Source organism: Bactrocera oleae, chromosome 3 (assembly GCF_042242935.1).
Source record: "Bactrocera oleae isolate idBacOlea1 chromosome 3, idBacOlea1, whole genome shotgun sequence".
Lineage (NCBI taxonomy): Eukaryota > Metazoa > Arthropoda > Insecta > Diptera > Tephritidae > Bactrocera > Bactrocera oleae.
Genome location: NC_091537.1, coordinates 93,101,004 through 93,121,326, shown reverse-complemented (window position 1 = coordinate 93,121,326; position 20,323 = coordinate 93,101,004). Strand labels below are relative to the sequence as shown.

Here is a 20,323-nt window from a genome sequence, read left to right as displayed (position 1 = left end):
TTTTGTGTACAGCTTTGCATTTTTATGCTCCTGCTGTCGCTCGCAAGTCAGGCGGGGGTCAACTTTTCACCTTCTTTGTGCAGCGCGTTTTGACTTCTCCTCGCTTCAATGCATTTTAGTGTCGTATCAATGTAGCGCTGCCAACTTTTTCTGTGCGCATGTAGTCCCTGCTGCTGGTTTTATGATTATTATGGCTAAAGTGTAGTATTACAATTTGCTGTCACTGTAATTTGTGCCAAGCAAGTAAGCTGCAGTCTTCAGGGTTGAATGCTTGAGTTGTGGAACTATCTGTGAACTATTGTATTTTTTCCGCTGATAACCTCGACCTGATAACGGTTTAAAGACCGCCAGTATCAATATTTTTCCAGGGTCTAAGCACATATTTAACAAGCCACTCCAGCACCATTCTCAGAAAGTCTTCTTACTGCGCTCCACACCTCACAGTTCAGCCGCCAACAACACTCCGGCGCATCATGCCATTAAACGCTACCGAGAGCCTGGCAGCGCCTTTTATGTTGCCTCAAATAACGATTTAACGAGTTAAGTGTATTTTAAGCTTCTGCTTTTACTCCACCTACAATTACGGTACACAGTTCCTACTAGCTGCTTCCGCACAGTACGCGCGCAGCTCCGTTTCCGCTTGCGCCGCCGCGTCATTTGCATTTTTATCTCACGTCTCAATTGCACAAATGATGTTTAATTTGTGTTGACGTTGCACAATGCCATATTTGTTGTGTGTGTGCGCTCATGCAACGCTTGTTACCTGAATGCAATTTGTTTCGTTGCACAGTAACTATTACGTTTATATTGTTGTTGTGCGTCCATTTTGAGAATAATTACATTCACGCAAGCGTTTAGAACGGCTGCCGCTTACAGGACGTAAGCACGTATGTCCTGCCCTCAAGTATTTGATAGGCATAATTTAACGGTATTAGGTGGTGCACTTTAGAGTGAAAGGCTTCTGTACAAGTATGTAGGCAAAGTTAGTTGATGTTGCCTGGAGCCGCGTTGCTAACCGATGATAAACGAGCTATAATCATATATAGTAGAGCTAGCTGTCTCTGTTATTATTTTCTTATTGTTTATCACTTTTTTCATACAATTTTCCAACTTCACAAATAGTAGCGTTCCCATTCTCTGATATCTACATTTTCTCGTAGAATCTTCCTGCCGAGTTTGCTCTGAAGATTTCTCTACCTTCAACGGTGGGAAAACGCTACTTAAAGGTAAGAAATGCATGGTTTAAGCTTCTAGTTGCAGGTTTAACAGTTTCTTCGTTCCTTTTGGACCTTCATTTGGAACGATCAATCTTATTGTCAGGTTCTACTTATTCTATAAGTCACCTTTTGGCACATGTAGAATTAGAATTAAAAATAAATTGAGGTTTGCACTGCGACCTTAGGTCTATTGTGCTATCCCTTCTTTCACACAGACTCATTCTGAATTACAGGCTCCTGAATAGGTGCTTCTTGAGTCTGCAATGCTCGTATAAAATGCCACGAGTAGTCTTTTCAACCTAATGAGGCTGTAACCGTCCTTTAGCAACTTTGCCTGGCGCTTGCCTGTAAATTATTGCCAATATTATTACCTGCCCTTTATGTTATGGTGACTCACTTCGTTCCAGGATTTCTTTAATATTACTCTAGAAGCAGCTGCAGACTAGCTCACCAAACAGTTAGTTCCGGCTATCCCTTTATGACTCGGAATCCAAATAAGGTTTCCTCGGTTGCAGACTGATAGGCTGTTCAGCCGTACATACACTCGGGGTGTAACACACCTGCACCAATAGCGATTTAATCTCGTAAGCTGAGAATACTTTGAGTGCCGCATGACTATAGCTGAATATTGCAATACCTACATTGCGATAGTTGCGTTGAAGTTTTATTTCTACACACCGACATATAGCGAAAACTTTTGCATGGAATATTTGCGGAAAACGTTCCTCAAGTTTAGTGCGTGGTCCTTTTAGCGATGCCTGCACCAATGCTTCGTTTGCTTTCGAATCTCGTGGACTCGTGTAATATAATATTTTGTGATCAATTCTCTACCAACTTTATGAAGCATACTTTAGACTCAATATTTCTTACGTCATTGCCAGTTATGGTCCTGTTCGTACCCTTGCGACCGACCTTTTTTAGTGATTGCTATCATCGGATTGAGTTTTAGCTGTTTTCTGTCTGTGCGCCTCATATAATTAGCATAAAATTCTTCACAGAATGCTTTAAATATCTCATTAGTATAAAAATTGTAAAAAAAGTGCGAAAAAAACACCCCTTCCCCTTTGTCAAACGCCATCATCATTTATATTGTGGCTTGCGATGGGAAATCAATGCTTTCACAAATGCATTTCAAAGGAAATCGAGCGTGTTTGCACAGCGAATGGGGTCAAGCTGTTGCAGCAGGGCTGGTGGGGACGCGATGCGAGCTGAGCGTGGTGACAAAAAGTTGTTTGCGTGATAAGCAAGAAATATCGTGAATTAATGTAATCTAATAGCGAGTGGAATGCGAGTAAGTAGTTCGTGGAATATGTTTGCTGATGTGGTGATGTGTTGACAAGGTTACAAAAATTTGAAATGGCAGAAGAAAAATGTAGATAAATGTGGAATTTTATGAGTAAGTACTTGTTGGGGAAGAACCGGCGGGGTGGGGGAAAAAAATGTGCTGTAAGTACGCGGATATCGCTAGAGAGGTGAACGTTGTGTTAGCAGTTGTGGGCGAATGTAGGTCAGCGTTAAGGGGATGAATAAGAGAGTAGATTTGGGGAGTTGTTTTGCATGAAGCGATAAATAGCAGTTTTTCTGAAGAATACAATACTATTATAAATTTTTCAGCGAATCTCGTATTGTCGTTGTTGCTACTACACTTATTGAAGCATTATTTACGTTATTTTCAAAAATCTATTAAAGCAAATATAAATCACAGAACTAAAGATCCAACTTGTTTACGGCAATACATTATACTTTCTGCAGCATCTTTTGTTTACTTTCCTGTTTATATTTATTTCCTTAGCAAGAATTTTAATTTTCCTTACAACACAGATTATTACTATTGATCACCGCAACCACCTAGGTCGAGAAGCGTCGTATTTCAATATTTATTTATTCGCAGCCTTCGGAAGACAGCACCAACCAACACACTACAGCATAAATTTAACCGCAAACTGGTGTTAAATAAACCAAAGGATAACGGGAATGTGTCGCAAAGGCAGTTCGAATGTCGCAAAAGCCATAAAGTCATTGAAAGGCAAGAAAGCATGAGAAGTGCCCCACACTTAAATCACATCCGCGTAGGTGTAGGTCTGCGGAAGTTTTTGAATGTTGTTTACTGTACTGTTTATTTTTCGTTAGATGTGTGTGTGTATGTCAGAGCGTGGGCCTCGATCTTTAACATCATGCCAACAGTAAACAAATTGTTTTCACATTTCTCTCTCACGCGTTTTACGTCCTTGTTCCGTTTTTAATATCATAAGCATCCTTCTCAGGAATATACTACCACTTGGGTAGTTAATCTTGGTATTTGCGGTCAATCGCAATCAAATGCCTGTAAGGAGAAAAACCCACTTTCAATAATGCTTAGCGATCACATATAAACACGACTTCAGTGGCATATATGGTAAATATTTTATATTCCCCTTTATTGACTTCATAATCGCCTAAGCCATTTTTGTCATATCCGCAAGGCCCCCCTCCGCTATTTTTGTTGTTCCGATGGTGTAATTACGTTTTTCTCGAAATGACCGTTGGTCTATCGCTTCCTGCGTTATCTCCAGCAGATAAAATTTTAAGAAGGGTCGGTACACGTACACCGAAACAATTACAGACTTCGCAGTTTCAAAGCCACACTTATCAGCTCCATTCAGCTTTTTCATGCTGTGAAAAATCTGAATTATTACACAATTTCTCAATATCAGCTAGTCTAATAGGCAAGCTGAGACTGAACGTGCCGTGCTTGTGGAATTCCCTTCTTGTACATGTTTCAGAGCCAGTCTCTTCTCGCACACTGCCGGCAGATTAAAAATTTGCATTATTCTAAGTTTTACGCATATAATTTCTTTTTCGAAATATGAAAAAAACTGAATAAAGAAATAAATATAACACTTCAATTCACAGTTATTTTTTTTTTAATTTAAATTTTCATTTAAAATCAATTTTTATTTCTTCTGACACACCTTATGCGTCCACAATTTTTCTTAGCGAAAACACCCACCTTTGGCATGGCACAAAAACGCCGTTATTGGTTGCTGTCCATACTACAAGAAAGTTAAATTAACATTCTCTGTTTTAGCTTTTCAACGTAATTTAAATATTTATTTTTAGTTTACATGACGAAGAAGAAAACTAAGGAGCAACTAGTTATGGAATAAAGTACTTAATACTGTAATAACCTTTCAAGTATATAGCATTCCAGAAAATTGCTAGATTTGTGTTATTCTGACAACTATTGTCAACATTAAATACATTTGTATAACTATAGCATACAGCTGCCATCCAAACTGACCGATCAAAGTTAAGATAAATTTTTTCATAAAATAGCTTTTTCCTCGTTAAGAAATCTTAATTTGACTGGCTAGAAAGAACTAGCACTCGTTTTCCGTTGAATCCAAGCCTTCATCGGTTACATTTTACGATTTGGTTATACATATAGTTGATATAAGAAATGCGCCTGTGAAGGGTGCTACAGCTTCGGTGCAGCCGCAGTTAAAATATTTTCTTGGTTTTCTAATACTAGTACTTATCATTGGCCTATAATGATAATCTTAATTAGCGTCTGATTATTCTTGGTTTTTCATAAAATTACGTTATAAAAGATTACAGTTATGGTGAGATTTTAAGCTCGCTTATATAAAGAATTACCGTTACTCATAAAAAAGAGATAAACTTCAGTAATTTTTATACTCTCGCAACCTGTTGCTACAGAGTATAATTGTTTTGTTCACCTAACGGCTGTTAGTATAACCTAAAACTAATCGAGTTAGATATAGGGTTATATATATATAAAAACGATCAGGATGAAGAGACGAGTTGAAATCCGGGTGACTGTCTGTCCGTCCGTCCGTCCGTCCGTCCGTCCGTCCGTCCGTCTGTGCACGCTGTAACTTGAGTAAAAATTGAGATATCTTTATGAAACTTGGTAGACATGTTTCTTGATACCGTGAGACGGTTGGTATTGCAGATGGGCATAATCGGACCACTGCCACGCCCACAAAACGCCATCAATCAAAAACTAATAAATACGTTATTTGATATACAGGATCACATTAAGAAGGGGCATCTGTAGTTAACTTTTTTTTTTAAATGGGCGTGGTCCCGCCTCTAATAGGTTTAATGTGCATATCTCCTAAACTGCTAAAGCTATAATAACAAAATTCACTGGAAGCAAATGTTTTTAGAAACTCTATTGACGGTGTGAAAATAGTTGAATATTGAAATACTGTGAAAAAATACCAAAACCGCGATAAACCAAGCACTAAACAAGTCAGAGACGTTAAATTTTATCTCTAGGATGGTATGAGATGACTTTATAGGAACCGCGTTCAAAATTATTCTGTGGGCGTATCACCGCTCACTTATAGGTGAAAACCTACATTTTGGGATCCGCTTAACCGATTTCAACCAAATTTGTTATGTACCGAATGTTATATTCTTTTCATATTTCTATGCTATAGTGCGAAAATGGGTGAATCGAACTACAACCACGTCTATTTCCCATATAACACCATTCAAAATTCCATTTGATTTTTTCGCTTTCCAGTATGCAAATCAAGCAACAACGATTGTATCGAGGTAAAACTTATTTAAATTGAATCAAAACTGTTCAAGCCCCTAGGTACTGAATATGTGGACTCCAGTGCCTATAGTTGACTTTTTACCGAAAATATCGGTTAACATAGAACAAGGCGGCAAGATCCACAAAGAAATCGGAAACAAGTATACCATTTGACTTTGCGAGAGTATAAAATGTTCGGTTACATCCAAACTTGGCCCTTTCTTACTTGTTTTTGATTATTTTCGAGACTAAAAATACTGGTAATTGCATGCTTTAATAATAATAAAGTAATAATTCTATCTTATCACAAAAATGAGCAAAAAAAAAACAGTACATTTAAACTGACGATATTGTTTCAGTGAGTGCTATGCAATTGATCTCCCTAAAAATATCAGTTGATAAGAGAATGCAAAAGTGTGCAAAAATATTAGGCATACGTGCAAGATTAGCAAAGCGCAGCTCAGATGAGCCCCTGGGAGGGAAAATATTAGAATAAAAATTTATTTATTATTTTACACACAGAAATAAATCATTTGTTTACAATTGATCGGAGCAATCAAAGCTCAAGTATGTGCATGTATGAATATGTTTTAAAACTCTCTGTAGTATGGACTAATAAAAACTAAAAATTCTTAATTTATTTTCAGAAGATTTGAGGAAGCGAAGAAATCGGCATTAATTTTTGAATAGCCGCAATTTTATGACAACATTTTTATCCAGCTTTGTTAGTTAATGTTAATGACTAATTAAGAATCTGTATCGGTTTGATTTTCGGATGACCAAAGTGTAGAAATCGTGACGACGAGGACACGGGCTTTCCGCTTTATACTTCGAGGACCCATAACTTTATAATTTTTTAAAATTAATTTTGTGTCCTCGTGTGAATTTCAATTTCTCACTAAATTGATTAGATTTTAATTGCACATCACAAACAAAAATTTCTTGTACGTGCCTAGAATGTATATTTAAAGCAAGAAACAACAAAATTAGTATGCGCGCCAACTAATAAAACTAATCAATTGGATCATAAAGATTTTAGACTGTACACTAGGTAAGGGTCTATAATTGAATGGACACATCAAACGAAATTAAAGCCTTGGACTTGACTGTTAACACAGAGATATTTTAGTACGGCTAACAATAAAGTTGAGTTAAATAAAACCGTATCTCATAGAAATCCCTTTGACATCACGTTTATGGTCCCGTTCTATAAATCAAAATCCGTGATAAGCCACCGGCTGCAGTCGCAGCTTAACGTTAATCAATATAAACACTGATTTATACATTCATACATTTAATTTTTTAAAATATACATAGGGGAAGGGAAGATTTGGTTGAGTAATATATTTCATAATAAATGTTTCGGGTTTTACGCTAATAAAAAGTGTTGCATAAAAGTGTCGAATAACTAATTGATTAAATTTTTAGTCTATTCGCAATGATAAAGCAATTGTGGCATTATAAAACGTGAAAATTTAGCTTATTTAGGTAATCAAATTTGCAAGCGTTGTTGAATTAAAATCAATTTTTTTTGATAGAGGAAGAATTGTACTGAAGTGGAAGCTGATTTAAGTAATATTTCGTTTATATTTAGGAACTTTGGTATTTTGTGTTTTAAAAATTTTCATTCTTATGAGATTCAAACTAAATTGTGATGGTATTCACTAGCTGTGTTCGATTCACCAAGCGTTTGCAAGAAACTATACCAGTTGCTCTAACAAACTGACGGTACTCACGATGAAACCTTACGTTGACTTATCTTTTGACTCTTGCTGATTTGCGTTGCGCGTTACTCTTTGGTGGAGTAATACTTATTTCCACGCCAAAAAAGATTTTAGTAACCCAAAAGTTTCGAGCAGCTCCCATGCCTCACATTTTCTATAAACTATCATATTTTATTTAAAGCATATAAAACTATTCTGTGAATATCGAAAGCAAATTTATTAAAAATTTTATATTTTTATTCTTCTGTCTATGCAGATCAGTCTACATTTAACGTTAAATGTTACTGTTTTTTTATATCTCAACAGTCGATAGATAATTGATAACATATATTTTATTTATGAGCACAAGTTCACATAAGGACCGTTTGGATAATCAGCTTATCACGGCAATAAGGCAATACAATCGAACAGTAACGAAATAAGTGACTAGAAGGATGATCAAACTCAATAAATTACATTCAAAACTCTTAACTTATGTATGTAGTCTTATACTGGAGTGTATATATGTACATATGTATATGACTGCAGTCGCGTGAGAGAATACAAAGTCCGTGCTGACAATTCCTTATCAGATGATATGTTGTACAATGTGCGCTAACCGCTTGACGATAAGCGTCTTAGTGCCCACGATCGCGGGCCGTTGTTGTTGGCCGATTGCTTTACTATGAGTACTTGTATATATGTATGTATATGTAAATTGTCGGCAGATATGGGCATATAATCACTTTTGTGGGTTAAATAAAAAATTTGGCGACATTTGGCTTTGTTAAGACCATTTGAGCGCATAAATAGCGAAATGGCTGTAACATTTTTTATGAGTTTGATATTCCAAAAATGAAAAAAAGGAAATGCATAATAAATTGCTGCAACTTCTATAAATTTGTGGTCTCTTTTTTAATGCCTAAAATCGCATTAAGTATTTTCTAAGGGAAATTAAACAAGAAACAAAGTTAACTTCGTCTGCATAAAGCTATAATACCCTTCACCGGTGCATTTTTTATAGCATAAAGGAGTATAAAAAGATCTTTATCTTGATTCTGATCGGTTAGTTCATATCACAGCTAGATGTTATAGTGATCCGATCTGAAACATTTCTTCGAAGATTGCACCATTAATTCTAGGCAATAATCCATGCCAAACATCTTGATGATATCTCGCCAAATGACAAAACTTTCCATACAACCACTTGATTCCGATCGTTCATTAAGATATAGAATCTACACTATCGGCACTATTATTGACACAAAATATTTTTCTTAAAGGTAGCTACTTGATCATTGACTTAGCAAGCATGAAAAGTCTATGGACTTATTATCATAAAAACAAAAAGCTACTCGACTTCTAAAACGTCTTAAAAGTCATTAAAATAATATAAAAAACATCGTTGTGTTTCTTCAATTTCTAAACTTCCAAAAATTTTTTGTAGAAACAGGTCTGCGGATAATGAAATATTAAGACAAAACATCAAATAACCAACAGCAAAAGTAATTATCCTTACTTCATTTGAAAAACTGCATAATAAACGTTTACAAAAAACCCTTAAACCTATTCTGAACACTAAAAGTGATTAATTTTTTTTTGTAAAATTAAAAACTTAGAAACTAGCTGAGAGTAGTTGATCATTTCAGTTTTAAAGTCAACTACCGGTAAAACGCGGCACAAAGTGCACCACAAATTAGAACATTTAATAAACAACCTTTAAGCAGAAGTTTTTTTTTTACTAAACACTTTCTTAAAAACGTTTCAGTAATTAGTCACGCAATTTTTTCTTCATATGAGTGTATTCGGGATTGAAGGTGAGAAGTGTTTCATTACACCTATACTGAGAACTATAAAAAAATTTAAAATATAATTGCTACTATTAACAAAAAGAAATGTGTTTCTCGCAAGTGCTGCAAATTAATTTAAAACTATTTCCGAAGCATATTTTATAAATAGACATGCGAATAATTTTAATTAATGTTATGACATTAATTATGATAAATCGTTTTGTTTAAATTTCGTTTATAATCCGTTGATTCTTTCTTGAAGATATGTGATGAATAGAACGCAACAACTCGGTTAAGCAATCGTTTCCAAGCCAGGGTAACCGAATAGCACCTACTTTAATTTACTATTTTTTAAGAGTTGTACGGAAGCACTTTGACAGAGTGTTCTCACTGACACTCTTCACACTCCCTATTTTCCCATACGTCGACAGCACTCGTTCTACCTTGAACTGGTTGTGCCACGAAGTTTTGGATATATCGAACGGAAATTTGGCACACGTCCGTTTCCTCTCAAAAAGCTCATTTGTCGGAACCGCCGAACTTTTTGAAGGTTGTTTATTTTAAACATCGTGGATAGTTCTATTCCCGTAAAGAGTATATATGAAGCATCGGTGAAGTGAGGTTAGGTTTTTCTTGTTTTATACCAATATGAGTATTACAAAACTTACCAGGAAACTTTGCAGATTTAATAAAACATCCGATTTCTTAGAAAACTTGTTTATGTTTAACCCACGTATTTTAATAAACAAGCCAGAACAAAAAATATGAAAATGTCGGCGTACTAGGGAACGGGCTCGCGTGGTCTGCACTGATTATTACAAAATATAGTATTTGTATGTGCATATATGTACAAGTATATAGTAAAAATTTCAATATGTTAGTTTATTTAAAACTGATTGCATTGCGTTGCAGCAAATTGATTTTCATTAAAACAATCGCAATTGTTGCAACACCCAGCAGTGATTATAGGAAGCGGGCGGAGAGAGGGGCAAGATATGGTATTGCACTTGTACAATACTACAATCAAACTGTGCTATTTGAGTGCATTCGCTCAGGCGCTGTAGTTGAGACTACTTGATAAGAAAATTTCTTTTCATTGTCAATGTTAGTGGGTGAGCCAAAAAGATGATTTTAACAGGAATCAGCAATATACTACTTTATAATCTATAAAATAAATATGTATATAAATTAACTGTGAAAATTGTTTAGTGTAATCGTTGGTTGTTATCGGTATCGAGATGTAAAATAATTCGTAAATATATATTCGGACTTTTTCTGTGTCAAACTGGTTCTCTTAAAGTCTATTAAGTCTCGCTGATTGTCTTGACCAAGACAATTACACAATACTAAGTGATTCTTTGGATATTTAAATTTCTTTATTCATTTGTAGCTAATTAAATTATCAGCATTAATTTATAAAAGAAGTACGCCTACTAGTTTTAGGAAAAATGTTTGGTCCATAAATGATCAGGCTTGTTTTTAACATATCTTTCCTTCAATTTTCACCTCAATGAAATTTTATTATAAATATAATTATAATAAAACCTTTATTAAGTTTAGGTTTGGTGGAGCTCACACTCGCCTAATTGCTCGATAAAGTAACCAACTAAATGCCTCGTTTCGTTTCGGTCAGCCCAGAACATTATGTCTAAGGGCAAAGTGCAATTCTAATCTTTCACTTTTACATGTTTTAGTTATCTTAACTTTCTTGCAGTCCGCTGACGTTTGTCCTCAGGCGTTTTCAACGGGGATTATAAGGCAACAACAAAGTTAATATTTAAGCGATTGCATTGTTGTGTGAACAAATGTGTAACCGATTCGTCAAGCAGTAGCAACAACACGCTCAACGTGTTGATAAGAAACACAAATACATACACAAGCCTATATACCGAATCCGTACAGATGTACGACTATACTGTGCTCAAGCAGCGAGCAAACACGAGCGGTCATCACAAGCGAGAGAGTACAATCATCACTCGCTGTTTATGTGCATTTATAAGAGAAGCGAGAGCGTGAAGCATTTCCCTGCCTGAATGCGTGTTCGTATAGACTTGGGTATCTAGCTGTAGATAGTTGTTTTTATTGACTGATCGTGAAGGCGCTACTAAATTTTTTCTTTTCTTTTCTATGACTTTTTCTTTGTATTATGGACATACAAACACATTGCATTTGCCGTTAGCGGGCATTCGAAGTTTTGTTAAGTTTCCGGCCAGTTAGCGGTGTCAGTCTACTTTCGTGGCTTGTACGCGCAAGTTTCTTCGTATACGTTTGGCAGTTCGCGGTCTCCACGCTCGTATTGCTTTCTGGGAGATTTTTTTTTAGTTTCTTCATTTCTTGCGTGTCTTTAAATATTGGTTGCTGAACAACTACTTTCGATTTTATTGGTAGGTGAAGAATGGTTTACCGAAAAACGCGACAAATAAAATGTGCCCCTAAGTGTCAAGATCGGCAGTGCAATTATTCATATTAACAAATGTGGTATAGCGTCTAAGTACGGGTAGTGTTGTACGCTGTCGTGATGTGGCGATAACAAAATGTGTATCTCATTTGAACTTTAGTTTCGACTTCATAATTTAGAGTCATTAAAAGTTAACTTATGTAATTATGTGTGCAATGTGTATAAAGCTTCAAGAAAATTTGAAATATCAGTAATTAAATTGAACTGTAAAATTGGCCATCACGCAATCATATTGACAATGGAGTAAAGTTAAAACAAAATTTCTCTATACTCTTTGGTGAGAGCCAGAAATCGCAGAATTTATGTAAAATTGTATTTGCTTCTTTTGCTGTAAAACAGTTGTTTTGTTTTCAAAAATTTAAGCTGTTTTCGTTTATTCAGTTTGTATTGCTTATACCAAAGTATGTATGTATATATATTACCAGATCTTCAACAGTCAGCATATTTTGGTAAATTTTATAAACAACAACAAATTACGGAGTATTGCTGTGCTCAGGTTTTTTATTTTTTATTTTTATATCCAACATACGCACGTTTTGGCGGCGGTTTCGCAATTGTTTTTGAAGAGTTTGTGTCTTCAAATTTTTTCAACACTGCTGTGATTGATTTGGTTAGAAAATTTGTATTTATTCAAAAAGTAAACTCATAGAAATATTAAAATTTATTTTGAAAGAAATTTGCAAATCTCATACTCGTACATGAAAGCAGTGTTGAATTTGTGAGAGAGGTATGAAACAGGTATGAAAGTGACATTCCTTAAAACACAGTTTTCGTATAAATAGTATATCCTTGTACTGAGGCATTAGTATGGCGAGTACATATATAAAACAAACTCATATTATTTAAGACAAAAAGTTCATATCAGCTATATAAATAAAATAAAATTTAACTTTAATTAAAAAAAACTTAACTTTAGTAAAAAGCATATATTTGACCTTGCATGGTCTATCATTTTATACATATTGTATATATGTATTAATGATTGTATTAAATTCTTAGATATCAAAGGCATTCATAAATGAAATGGTCATTAAACTCAGACCATATACATACCGTAAATATTCAACGCACACAGTAGTTTTGCATTAGCCGCACAATAAAATGTTTATCTCAAAATGTGTATGTAATAAAGTTAAACATCACCGGGCATCATACAAAATTTTAGTGGCACATAAAGGCGTGTGCATGTATTACTTTGGGCCAAAGTGCGGATGTTTAATTGCACCCATGAACGAAAGTCTAACTTGCAGTGCATAGTACAGCGATGAAAATAGTTTTTATTTTTAACAAATTAAGAAAATGCTTATCAGCAAAGTACGAAATGAAGTGGAAAATGTCAAAACTTATGTGAATCACATTCTTTTCTCTTGCGGAGAGCAAGCAAACTAAGAGTGCATAACGCACTTATAAATATTTTCTTATTGACACAAAGTATATACCTAGGCATATACAGTTTAATGCGCTTATCTTACTATGTGGCCACCAGCAAACAAGAGGTAAACGTGCCAAATGACTACCCAAAAAAAAAAATCAAAAACCAACAACAAACATTTAACAGAAAAAAGTGACGCCAAGCCGGAGTTTGGGAAATACCTCGAAAACCGGCGACGCACAAGCACACACGTGCGCATGGCTGCATGTGAAGAGCGCCACTGAAATGCGTTAGTCTCTTCCACTGCCGATCGTTCAGTGACCTACCATCGGCGCTGTCTTCAGGTTGCGCAGTTTGTTTTTTGCTTTTGGCCGTTGCGAACGAATTTGGTAAACATTTGTATATTTAGATCTGCATAGACTCGCACTGATTTCAACTTTTTGTTGCTTTCTCTGTTTTGCTTTCCCCAAATCAGTATTTTGCACACATTGCACTCGCTCGCCCGCCATTTCCAGCTAAACTCGTTTGTAAACTTTACCATTTTTGTTGGTATTGCGCACACTTCTTCTAACCAGTTATTGCATTGAGTTCAGCGCTTACGGTAGTTCACACAGGTGCAATTCCGCATTGACGCTCCATGAGTGAGTACATGGCGAACCGCTTTGCGCTGCTCTCTCTTTACTTCCTATCCGTCTATTTGCAAATATGTCAAGCACTTGGCCCCATGTTGTGCCGATAATGTGAAGTGGAATAAAAAATCTGTTAAGCGTTTTTGGCTAAAAATAGTTCTTTGTTTTCATTTGTGTTTCTTATTTATTTTTGTTATAAATTAGACAAAGAGAAATAGCAGCAGCAGGCTTTGCGCCCGTTTTTTTTGTTGAGATGACGTAGAAATTTTCAGGAATATTTGCCATCCATTTCTGTCACGTCAATGTTTGCTGCGATTTTTTGGCCTTGGAAAAACGGCGTGACATATGTACACTGTTAAATAGTTTTGATGTTTATTGGCCCGCAATTACTTTTGCGTATACTGTATATACATATGTATACTATATATTGTATGTTCCGGTACCTTGAAAGCGTTTAAGTAATTTTGGGTAGGGAAGTCAAATTTCTATCCCTTCATCTGTGCCTTTCAGATCTTTAAGGTTCTATCCGATTTGGGCAAGAGGTTGATATATTCATATCGAGTAGCGTTTTCAAAGCTTTAAACCCATCCTTTATTATAGTTAGTGAATGTTTAGTTATTCTCCGAAAATTTGAGGTTGATCCGGCAAATAGTTTCGGAGATATGAGCGTATTTGTAAGAATTGTTGTGGCCGGCACCCAAAACTCTAAACTTGTTTTTCTCGCAACGCTGTTATCAGAGTCGATGAAAAAAATTGCTTAGGCTTCACCGATCGACTTGAAATTTTCACACGACCTTCTTAAATATGTTTTTCAGTTAATAATTCAAGAAATAAAATTTTGATAATACAATAATACATCATTTTGATTTTTAAGCCACTAGGAAGTGTGCATTTTTAAGCAGAAAGCTATTTTCATTGGGAAGCCGCCATTTTACCAAAATTTAAAATTTTGACGAAGTCCTTGAACCATTACTTATTTTCATCCATAATAATTAAACAATTTTTGTGGGATTTTGATTTGAGATAACTATAAGCAGTGAAATCTTCCTCACCGCCAGTCATCTTCTTTCGGAGGTCTTCCTAGAGATCGGCTACGGGATCAAGTGAACCTAAATTTTTTTTTTAAATTAATCGTCTATTATTAAAGTATAGTAAATTCTTTTAATGGGCAGTATTTTTACATATTTATTAAATAAAATGTATTTTACAAAAAAATCATGAAGATATGGTTTTTTTTTGACTTACGGAGTTATCCTTTGCAAAATATTCTCGCATAATCTTACCTGCGGTCTGCGGATTACCATTTATTTGTGCTAATCAAATATGCTGTAAATATTTATAATTACTGACAACTGAATTCCCCAGTCATAAACCAGTTTATTGTTTTTGTTTAGTAAATACTACGTCAGAGTTTAATGTAAAGTAGTCAGGCTACCGCAAACAACTATATATAAATCAAACGAGTGGGACAACCTTTTTGCTTGGGCTATCGACACATTGAAATTTTATTATTATTAGCAATAACTGCTTAATTATCTTATTTGTGCTTTGTTAACACGTATAGTAATCAGGTGATTATAAGCTATAGCTACTGTTAGTACTGATGTATGTGAGCACAAATTTAAACTGACTAACAAATCTCACAAAGATTAGCAGCAAAAACGAATTTCTTCGTGTGGCTGCATTAACGGTGTTGATTATTCGTATTAGTATGAGTAAATATTAGACAGATAAGGCCACGCGACGTAAGACAAAGGTTATCGGATGATGAGCTGACTTCAATCTGTCAATATTCGAAACTATAATTATTTTAAAATTTCATGAAAACATACAAGTATGTGTTTTACTTTATTTATTATTTATTAGCTATCTTCTTGCTTGCATCTTTTTCATACGTTGAAGTCAATAGTCACTTTGGCAATCTTAATTATGCAATTTTTGTAAACCATATTTTTAACGCTTTTTCAGCTTTCTGTACTTCTCACTGCACTTAAACAGCTATCGACATGTCCAATTGGGAGTCATTATATAACCGTCCAGGTCCGAATCGCTTGCTGCCAGCCGAGTCATATCGTACGAGCGATCCTAAGGAGCCAGTGAAGATTCGTAGATCTACTGAGGGGCTCTCAGCTGAAGAGCCAATTTCTGTTCCCGGTGTGTTGAAGCGTACCGTTAATAATTATGGTGATTACCCAGCGCTGCGCACAAAAAATGAGAAGAAGGAATACGTAACTGTTACCTACAGGTGAATATAATGAAAAGCCGCCGCTTTACTTTCAAATATGCTTTTTTTTTACACAAAATGCATAGTGAAGGTCTGGACTTCTTTCTCTGTTTCCTCCGATAATATGTATGGTAGATAACATGTTTATATTAATGCCACTAAGCCGCAATGAAGTAATCGCACAAATACTTATTGTAATATATCTGCTTTGGATAACAATTTTCTACCCACAAATCTAACTTAAAAGTTTACTTGTTCTCAAGGCCCCACATTCCTTAATAAAACACTATTACGACCAAATTAAACGTTTACAGTAATTTCGGCTTTAACGTGGTCGTTCGTTTCAATTGGTACACCGTACTTCAGCAGTTAAATTTAGTATTTTTCTCTCTGATTTGCTATCCATAAATTCCTCCGTTGTGCGCTGTTGACGGTGTCCAAAAATCACTTTCACGCATTTTTTTCTTGGCACCACAGCCAACTGTGTAAAAAACGAATCGGCTGGATTACATTTTTCATCACAATTCACCATTCGTGCCAACTATGACACCACTACTAACTGCGCCGCGTCCACAGCCACTTCCCGCCGGCCGTACATTCGCACTTCGAACGTATGTCCGCAGATTTGTGCCAAAATAAAATCCATTACTCCATTTGTCGCCATATTTTCATGCTCCACTGCCATTAGGCGAAGACAAATTTTCACACTGCTGTTGGATTAACTAATTTTTTGTTTCCTCTTTGCCGAATTTATCGACTTTGCTCCGGAACTGCGCCAGGCAATATGAACAAAAAGTGCATCAAGTCGCCAAAGCGTTCATCAAGCTCGGTCTGGAGCCGCACCACTCAGTGGGTGTGCTATCCTTCAATTGCGCCGAATGGTTTTACTCTGCGATGGGTGCCATACACGCCGGTGGTATTAACGCTGGTATTTACACGACCAACTCAGCGGAAGCTTGTCTGCATGTTTTGGAGAATTCGCGTGCACAAATCGTGGTGGTCGACGAATCCAAGCAAATGGATAAGATTAAAGAGATTAGAGACAAGTTGCCACATCTCAAGGCGGCCATTCAAATTCAGGAACCATATGCGCCCTACATGAAGAAGGAAGATGGCTACTACAGGGTAAGTGGTTTGGAAAGAAAGTTGAAAGTTGCATCTAATTAAATAAACTTCATCTATGTATTTTTGTACAGTGGTCTGAAATCGAGGCGATGGCTGTTGCGGATGTTGAAGATGAGTACCAGAAGCGTCTGGCGAATATCGCCATAAACCAGTGCTGCTGTCTGGTATACACTGTAAGTAATTATGTTAGTTGCGGTAGGTTGAAATTAGCAGCTAACTTGAAGGCAGACAATTACAAAATATCCAATGCAAATCTTCACACCTTGAACATATTTATGTACATTGTTTACGTTTGCCCTTTAAACGTCTGTCGAGCTCAGTCCGTCGTACGCGCGCCTCAACTTTGATGCATTCTCAGTCGCAAATTAATTGCTTTTTGCTTCGTGCACGACTTCCGCGCCTCCTCACCCTACATTTTTGCCACTAACCTCTTGATTTTTTTTCTCTTCTTCTTACTTACAGTCTGGTACCGTGGGTATGCCGAAGGGTGTTATGCTTAGCCATGACAATCTCATCTTTAATACCCGCGCCATCACAAAGTCGCTATACAATGTTACAGCCGGCTCTGAGGTGGTCGTATCCTACCTGCCACTATCCCATGTGGCCGCACAGACTGTTGATATCTACACAGTTGCATCTATAGCTGGTTGCATATATTTTGCCGACAAGGATGCGCTGAAGGGTACACTTGTGAAGACGCTACAAGATGCGCGTCCCACAAGATTTATGGGCGTTCCGCGTGTCTATGAAAAATTCCAGGAACGCATGGTAGCCATTGGCTCGTCTAACGGTGGTTTGAAGAAAATGCTCGCCAGCTGGGCTAAGGGTGTAACATTGCGTCACTATATGGAGACTCACGGGTAAGTCGCGTAAACTTTTATATTTTGATGTGTAGCAGCTATTTGAGTGTGTCGAGAAAGTATCCATATATGTTTGTGGGCACGTCCTTATAGAGAGCAAGTATTTTTACCGTTTGATTAATGTGCAACACGTTATTGTTATGTGCTCACTTAAATGGTGCCGGCCGATCGTTTGTCAGTCGGCTTCTCTGTCGTCTAGCGTGATGACTGCCTACAGTCTACCATTTAACCGTTAAATTGGCGTTTAACATTCAAGCGTTGAGTAATTGCACGTAATTAAAACACCGTCAGTCGTGCCGTGACGAGTGTAATGACGTAAATGAACTGTTATCTCGCTTTTAGTGATGCATGAGAAGAGTAGCCCGCTCTTAAATGTCCGTCCACTACTTAATATACATTTTACAACCTTTTTGTTAATAGTTAAAATTCAATTGGACCAAGTTCAAATGAGAAGGAATATAAGTCTAGAGTTTCTGCAAGTTCAATTCCATTTTAACCAAAGCTTCGTTAACAACTTGAAGCTAAAAAGCATGCCTGTCCATAACTCGTAGCATCTATATTTCTTGCAACCTTGATTAATAATTTTCTTTTCCCTTACAGCAAAGGTCCCGGTGGTTTCGGTTATAACCTTGCTAAGAAATTAGTTATGTCCAAGGTGAAACAAGCACTCGGCTTTGATCGGTGCATAACTCTCGTCACTGCTGCGGCACCCATGTCACCCGAAACAAAAAAATATTTCCTGAGCTTGGACATGAAACTTTTGGATGCCTTCGGTATGTCTGAAGTGGGCGGTTGCCACACACTGTGTCTTCCTGATACACAGCCGCTAAACTCGATCGGCAAAACATTGGCCGGTTGTGAGACTAAGGTTGTCAACAAGGATGAAAATGGTCATGGAGAGGTGAGTTGCGAAAATAATCTGTGGTTTCATGAGTTTCCAAGTGCTAAATTTGTACTTTCAATCGATTGAATAGCTCTGCATACGCGGCCGTCACGTGTTCATGGGCTACATTTACAACCAAGAGAAAACCGATGAGGCGCTTGATGAAGACTGTTGGCTGCACTCAGGTGATGTTGGCTACATTGATGACAAAGGCTACGTTTACATAACCGGACGTTCAAAGGAGATTATCATCACCGCTGGTGGCGAGAATATACCACCTGTACATATTGAGAATTTGATCAAGAAAGAATTGGATGGCATTGCGAATGCCTTCTTGGTGGGTGAACAGCGCAAATATCTGACCGTGCTGCTAACAATCAAGGTGAGCGGCTGCTACTTTTATCTAAACAGTGCATACCAACTTAATCTCACTTTTGTTTTTCAGACCGAAATGGATCGCGAAACTGGCGCACCACTCGACGACCTCACTCACGAGTCGCTCACTTGGGTGAAGAGTTTGGGTGTTGAACACAAAACGCTGAGTGAAATTCTGAAGGCAGGCCCTTGCCCCAAGGTATGGAAATCTATTGAAGACGGTATAAAGCGCGCCAACAAGCACGCCATTTCCAATGCGCAGAAGGTACAGAAATTCACAATCTTGCCACATGACTTCTCCATACCCACGGGTGAATTGGGTAAGTGTACTAGAGTATACCACTGTGGGAACAGCGTAAAGCGATTGTTTCTGTTTTAGGTCCCACTTTGAAGGTGAAACGCAATGTTGTTGCCAAACAGTATGCTGATGTCATCGAGGGTCTTTATGCCTAAGCTTGGCTGCTGGCACTTTCCAAAGCGCTCTGCGTTGTACAAACGAGGCTGTTCGTAATTCCTATCGTTTTGCTTAAATCATAGAAATGTAGTTAGTTAATGGAATAACAAATATACATATATATATAGACAAATTACTAACAGAAAGACAGCAAAGAAAGCGAGAACAAAGCGTTGGCCATGCAACCAGCCTGTAGAGTTTAATAAATAACATACCTTAATGACTTAAATTAAGTTCGGTAGATAAAAAATGTACATAAGATTTTAAAGGCATACCTATCCATTTTTAGCAGTAATATTCAGTTGGTTTAATATTTTTTTTCGACATCCACTGGTTTTATTTTTTAACAAAACATATTTTGCTAATGGATATATTTTCCTTTTTACCTTCTATATAAGGACCAAACTGATTTTAAACGCTATTGAAATTTTGTAGAAAAAGTAGTTGCTATGAATTTGTAAAAGCTTATACAAAATATGTTTTTTTTTATTATTTTAAAAAATAACTTTATATTATATTTCACAAAAATTCACACACATACTTGTATGTATGCCCTTTATATATAAAACTACTTACTTATTAAATTGTGTAAATAAATTCCAATACTTTAGGTAAATGAAAAATTTTATTGTACAATGTAAATAAGAAAATATAAAGCAAGTACATAAAAAAGTGAATACAAAA

The 20,323-nt window shown here is 36.4% G+C and overlaps 1 protein-coding gene and 2 long non-coding RNA genes across 3 annotated transcripts in view; 1 reads left to right on the top strand and 2 right to left on the bottom strand.

The window, feature by feature from the left end:
* Positions 1-13,356, bottom strand: part of LOC118680412 (uncharacterized) — a 21,156-nt gene extending 7,800 nt beyond the window's left edge. Inside the window, exon 1 of the long non-coding RNA XR_004975949.2 lies at positions 12,771-13,356. This is a non-coding gene — a long non-coding RNA (uncharacterized lncRNA). The remainder of the gene's footprint in view (positions 1-12,770) is intronic.
* Positions 11,467-20,323, top strand: bgm (acyl-CoA synthetase bubblegum family member 1). The gene is made up of 9 exons (XM_036360106.2): positions 11,467-11,643; positions 15,687-15,963; positions 16,722-17,067; positions 17,139-17,240; positions 17,530-17,927; positions 18,528-18,828; positions 18,902-19,192; positions 19,256-19,505; positions 19,565-20,323. Exons 2-9 carry the CDS (start codon positions 15,725-15,727, stop codon positions 19,636-19,638), a joined length of 2,001 nt encoding a protein of 666 aa, XP_036215999.1. The 5' UTR covers positions 11,467-11,643; positions 15,687-15,724; the 3' UTR covers positions 19,639-20,323.
* On the bottom strand, positions 15,366-15,690 carry LOC138856355 (uncharacterized). Its single transcript, XR_011395570.1, has 2 exons — positions 15,566-15,690; positions 15,366-15,501 (listed from the first exon to the last, which is right to left on the bottom strand). It is a non-coding gene; the product is annotated as an uncharacterized lncRNA (long non-coding RNA).

Excerpts from the sequence above, each read along its gene's own strand:
- bgm (XM_036360106.2), top strand. The coding sequence starts at position 15,725 with ATGTCCAATTGGGAGTCATTATATAACCGTCCAGGTCCGAATCGCTTG. Across the intron at positions 17,068-17,138 it reads AGGAAGATGGCTACTACAGG|TGGTCTGAAATCGAGGCGAT; the intron begins GTAAGTGGTTTG and ends ATTTTTGTACAG. Across the intron at positions 17,241-17,529 it reads GCTGCTGTCTGGTATACACT|TCTGGTACCGTGGGTATGCC; the intron begins GTAAGTAATTAT and ends TCTTACTTACAG.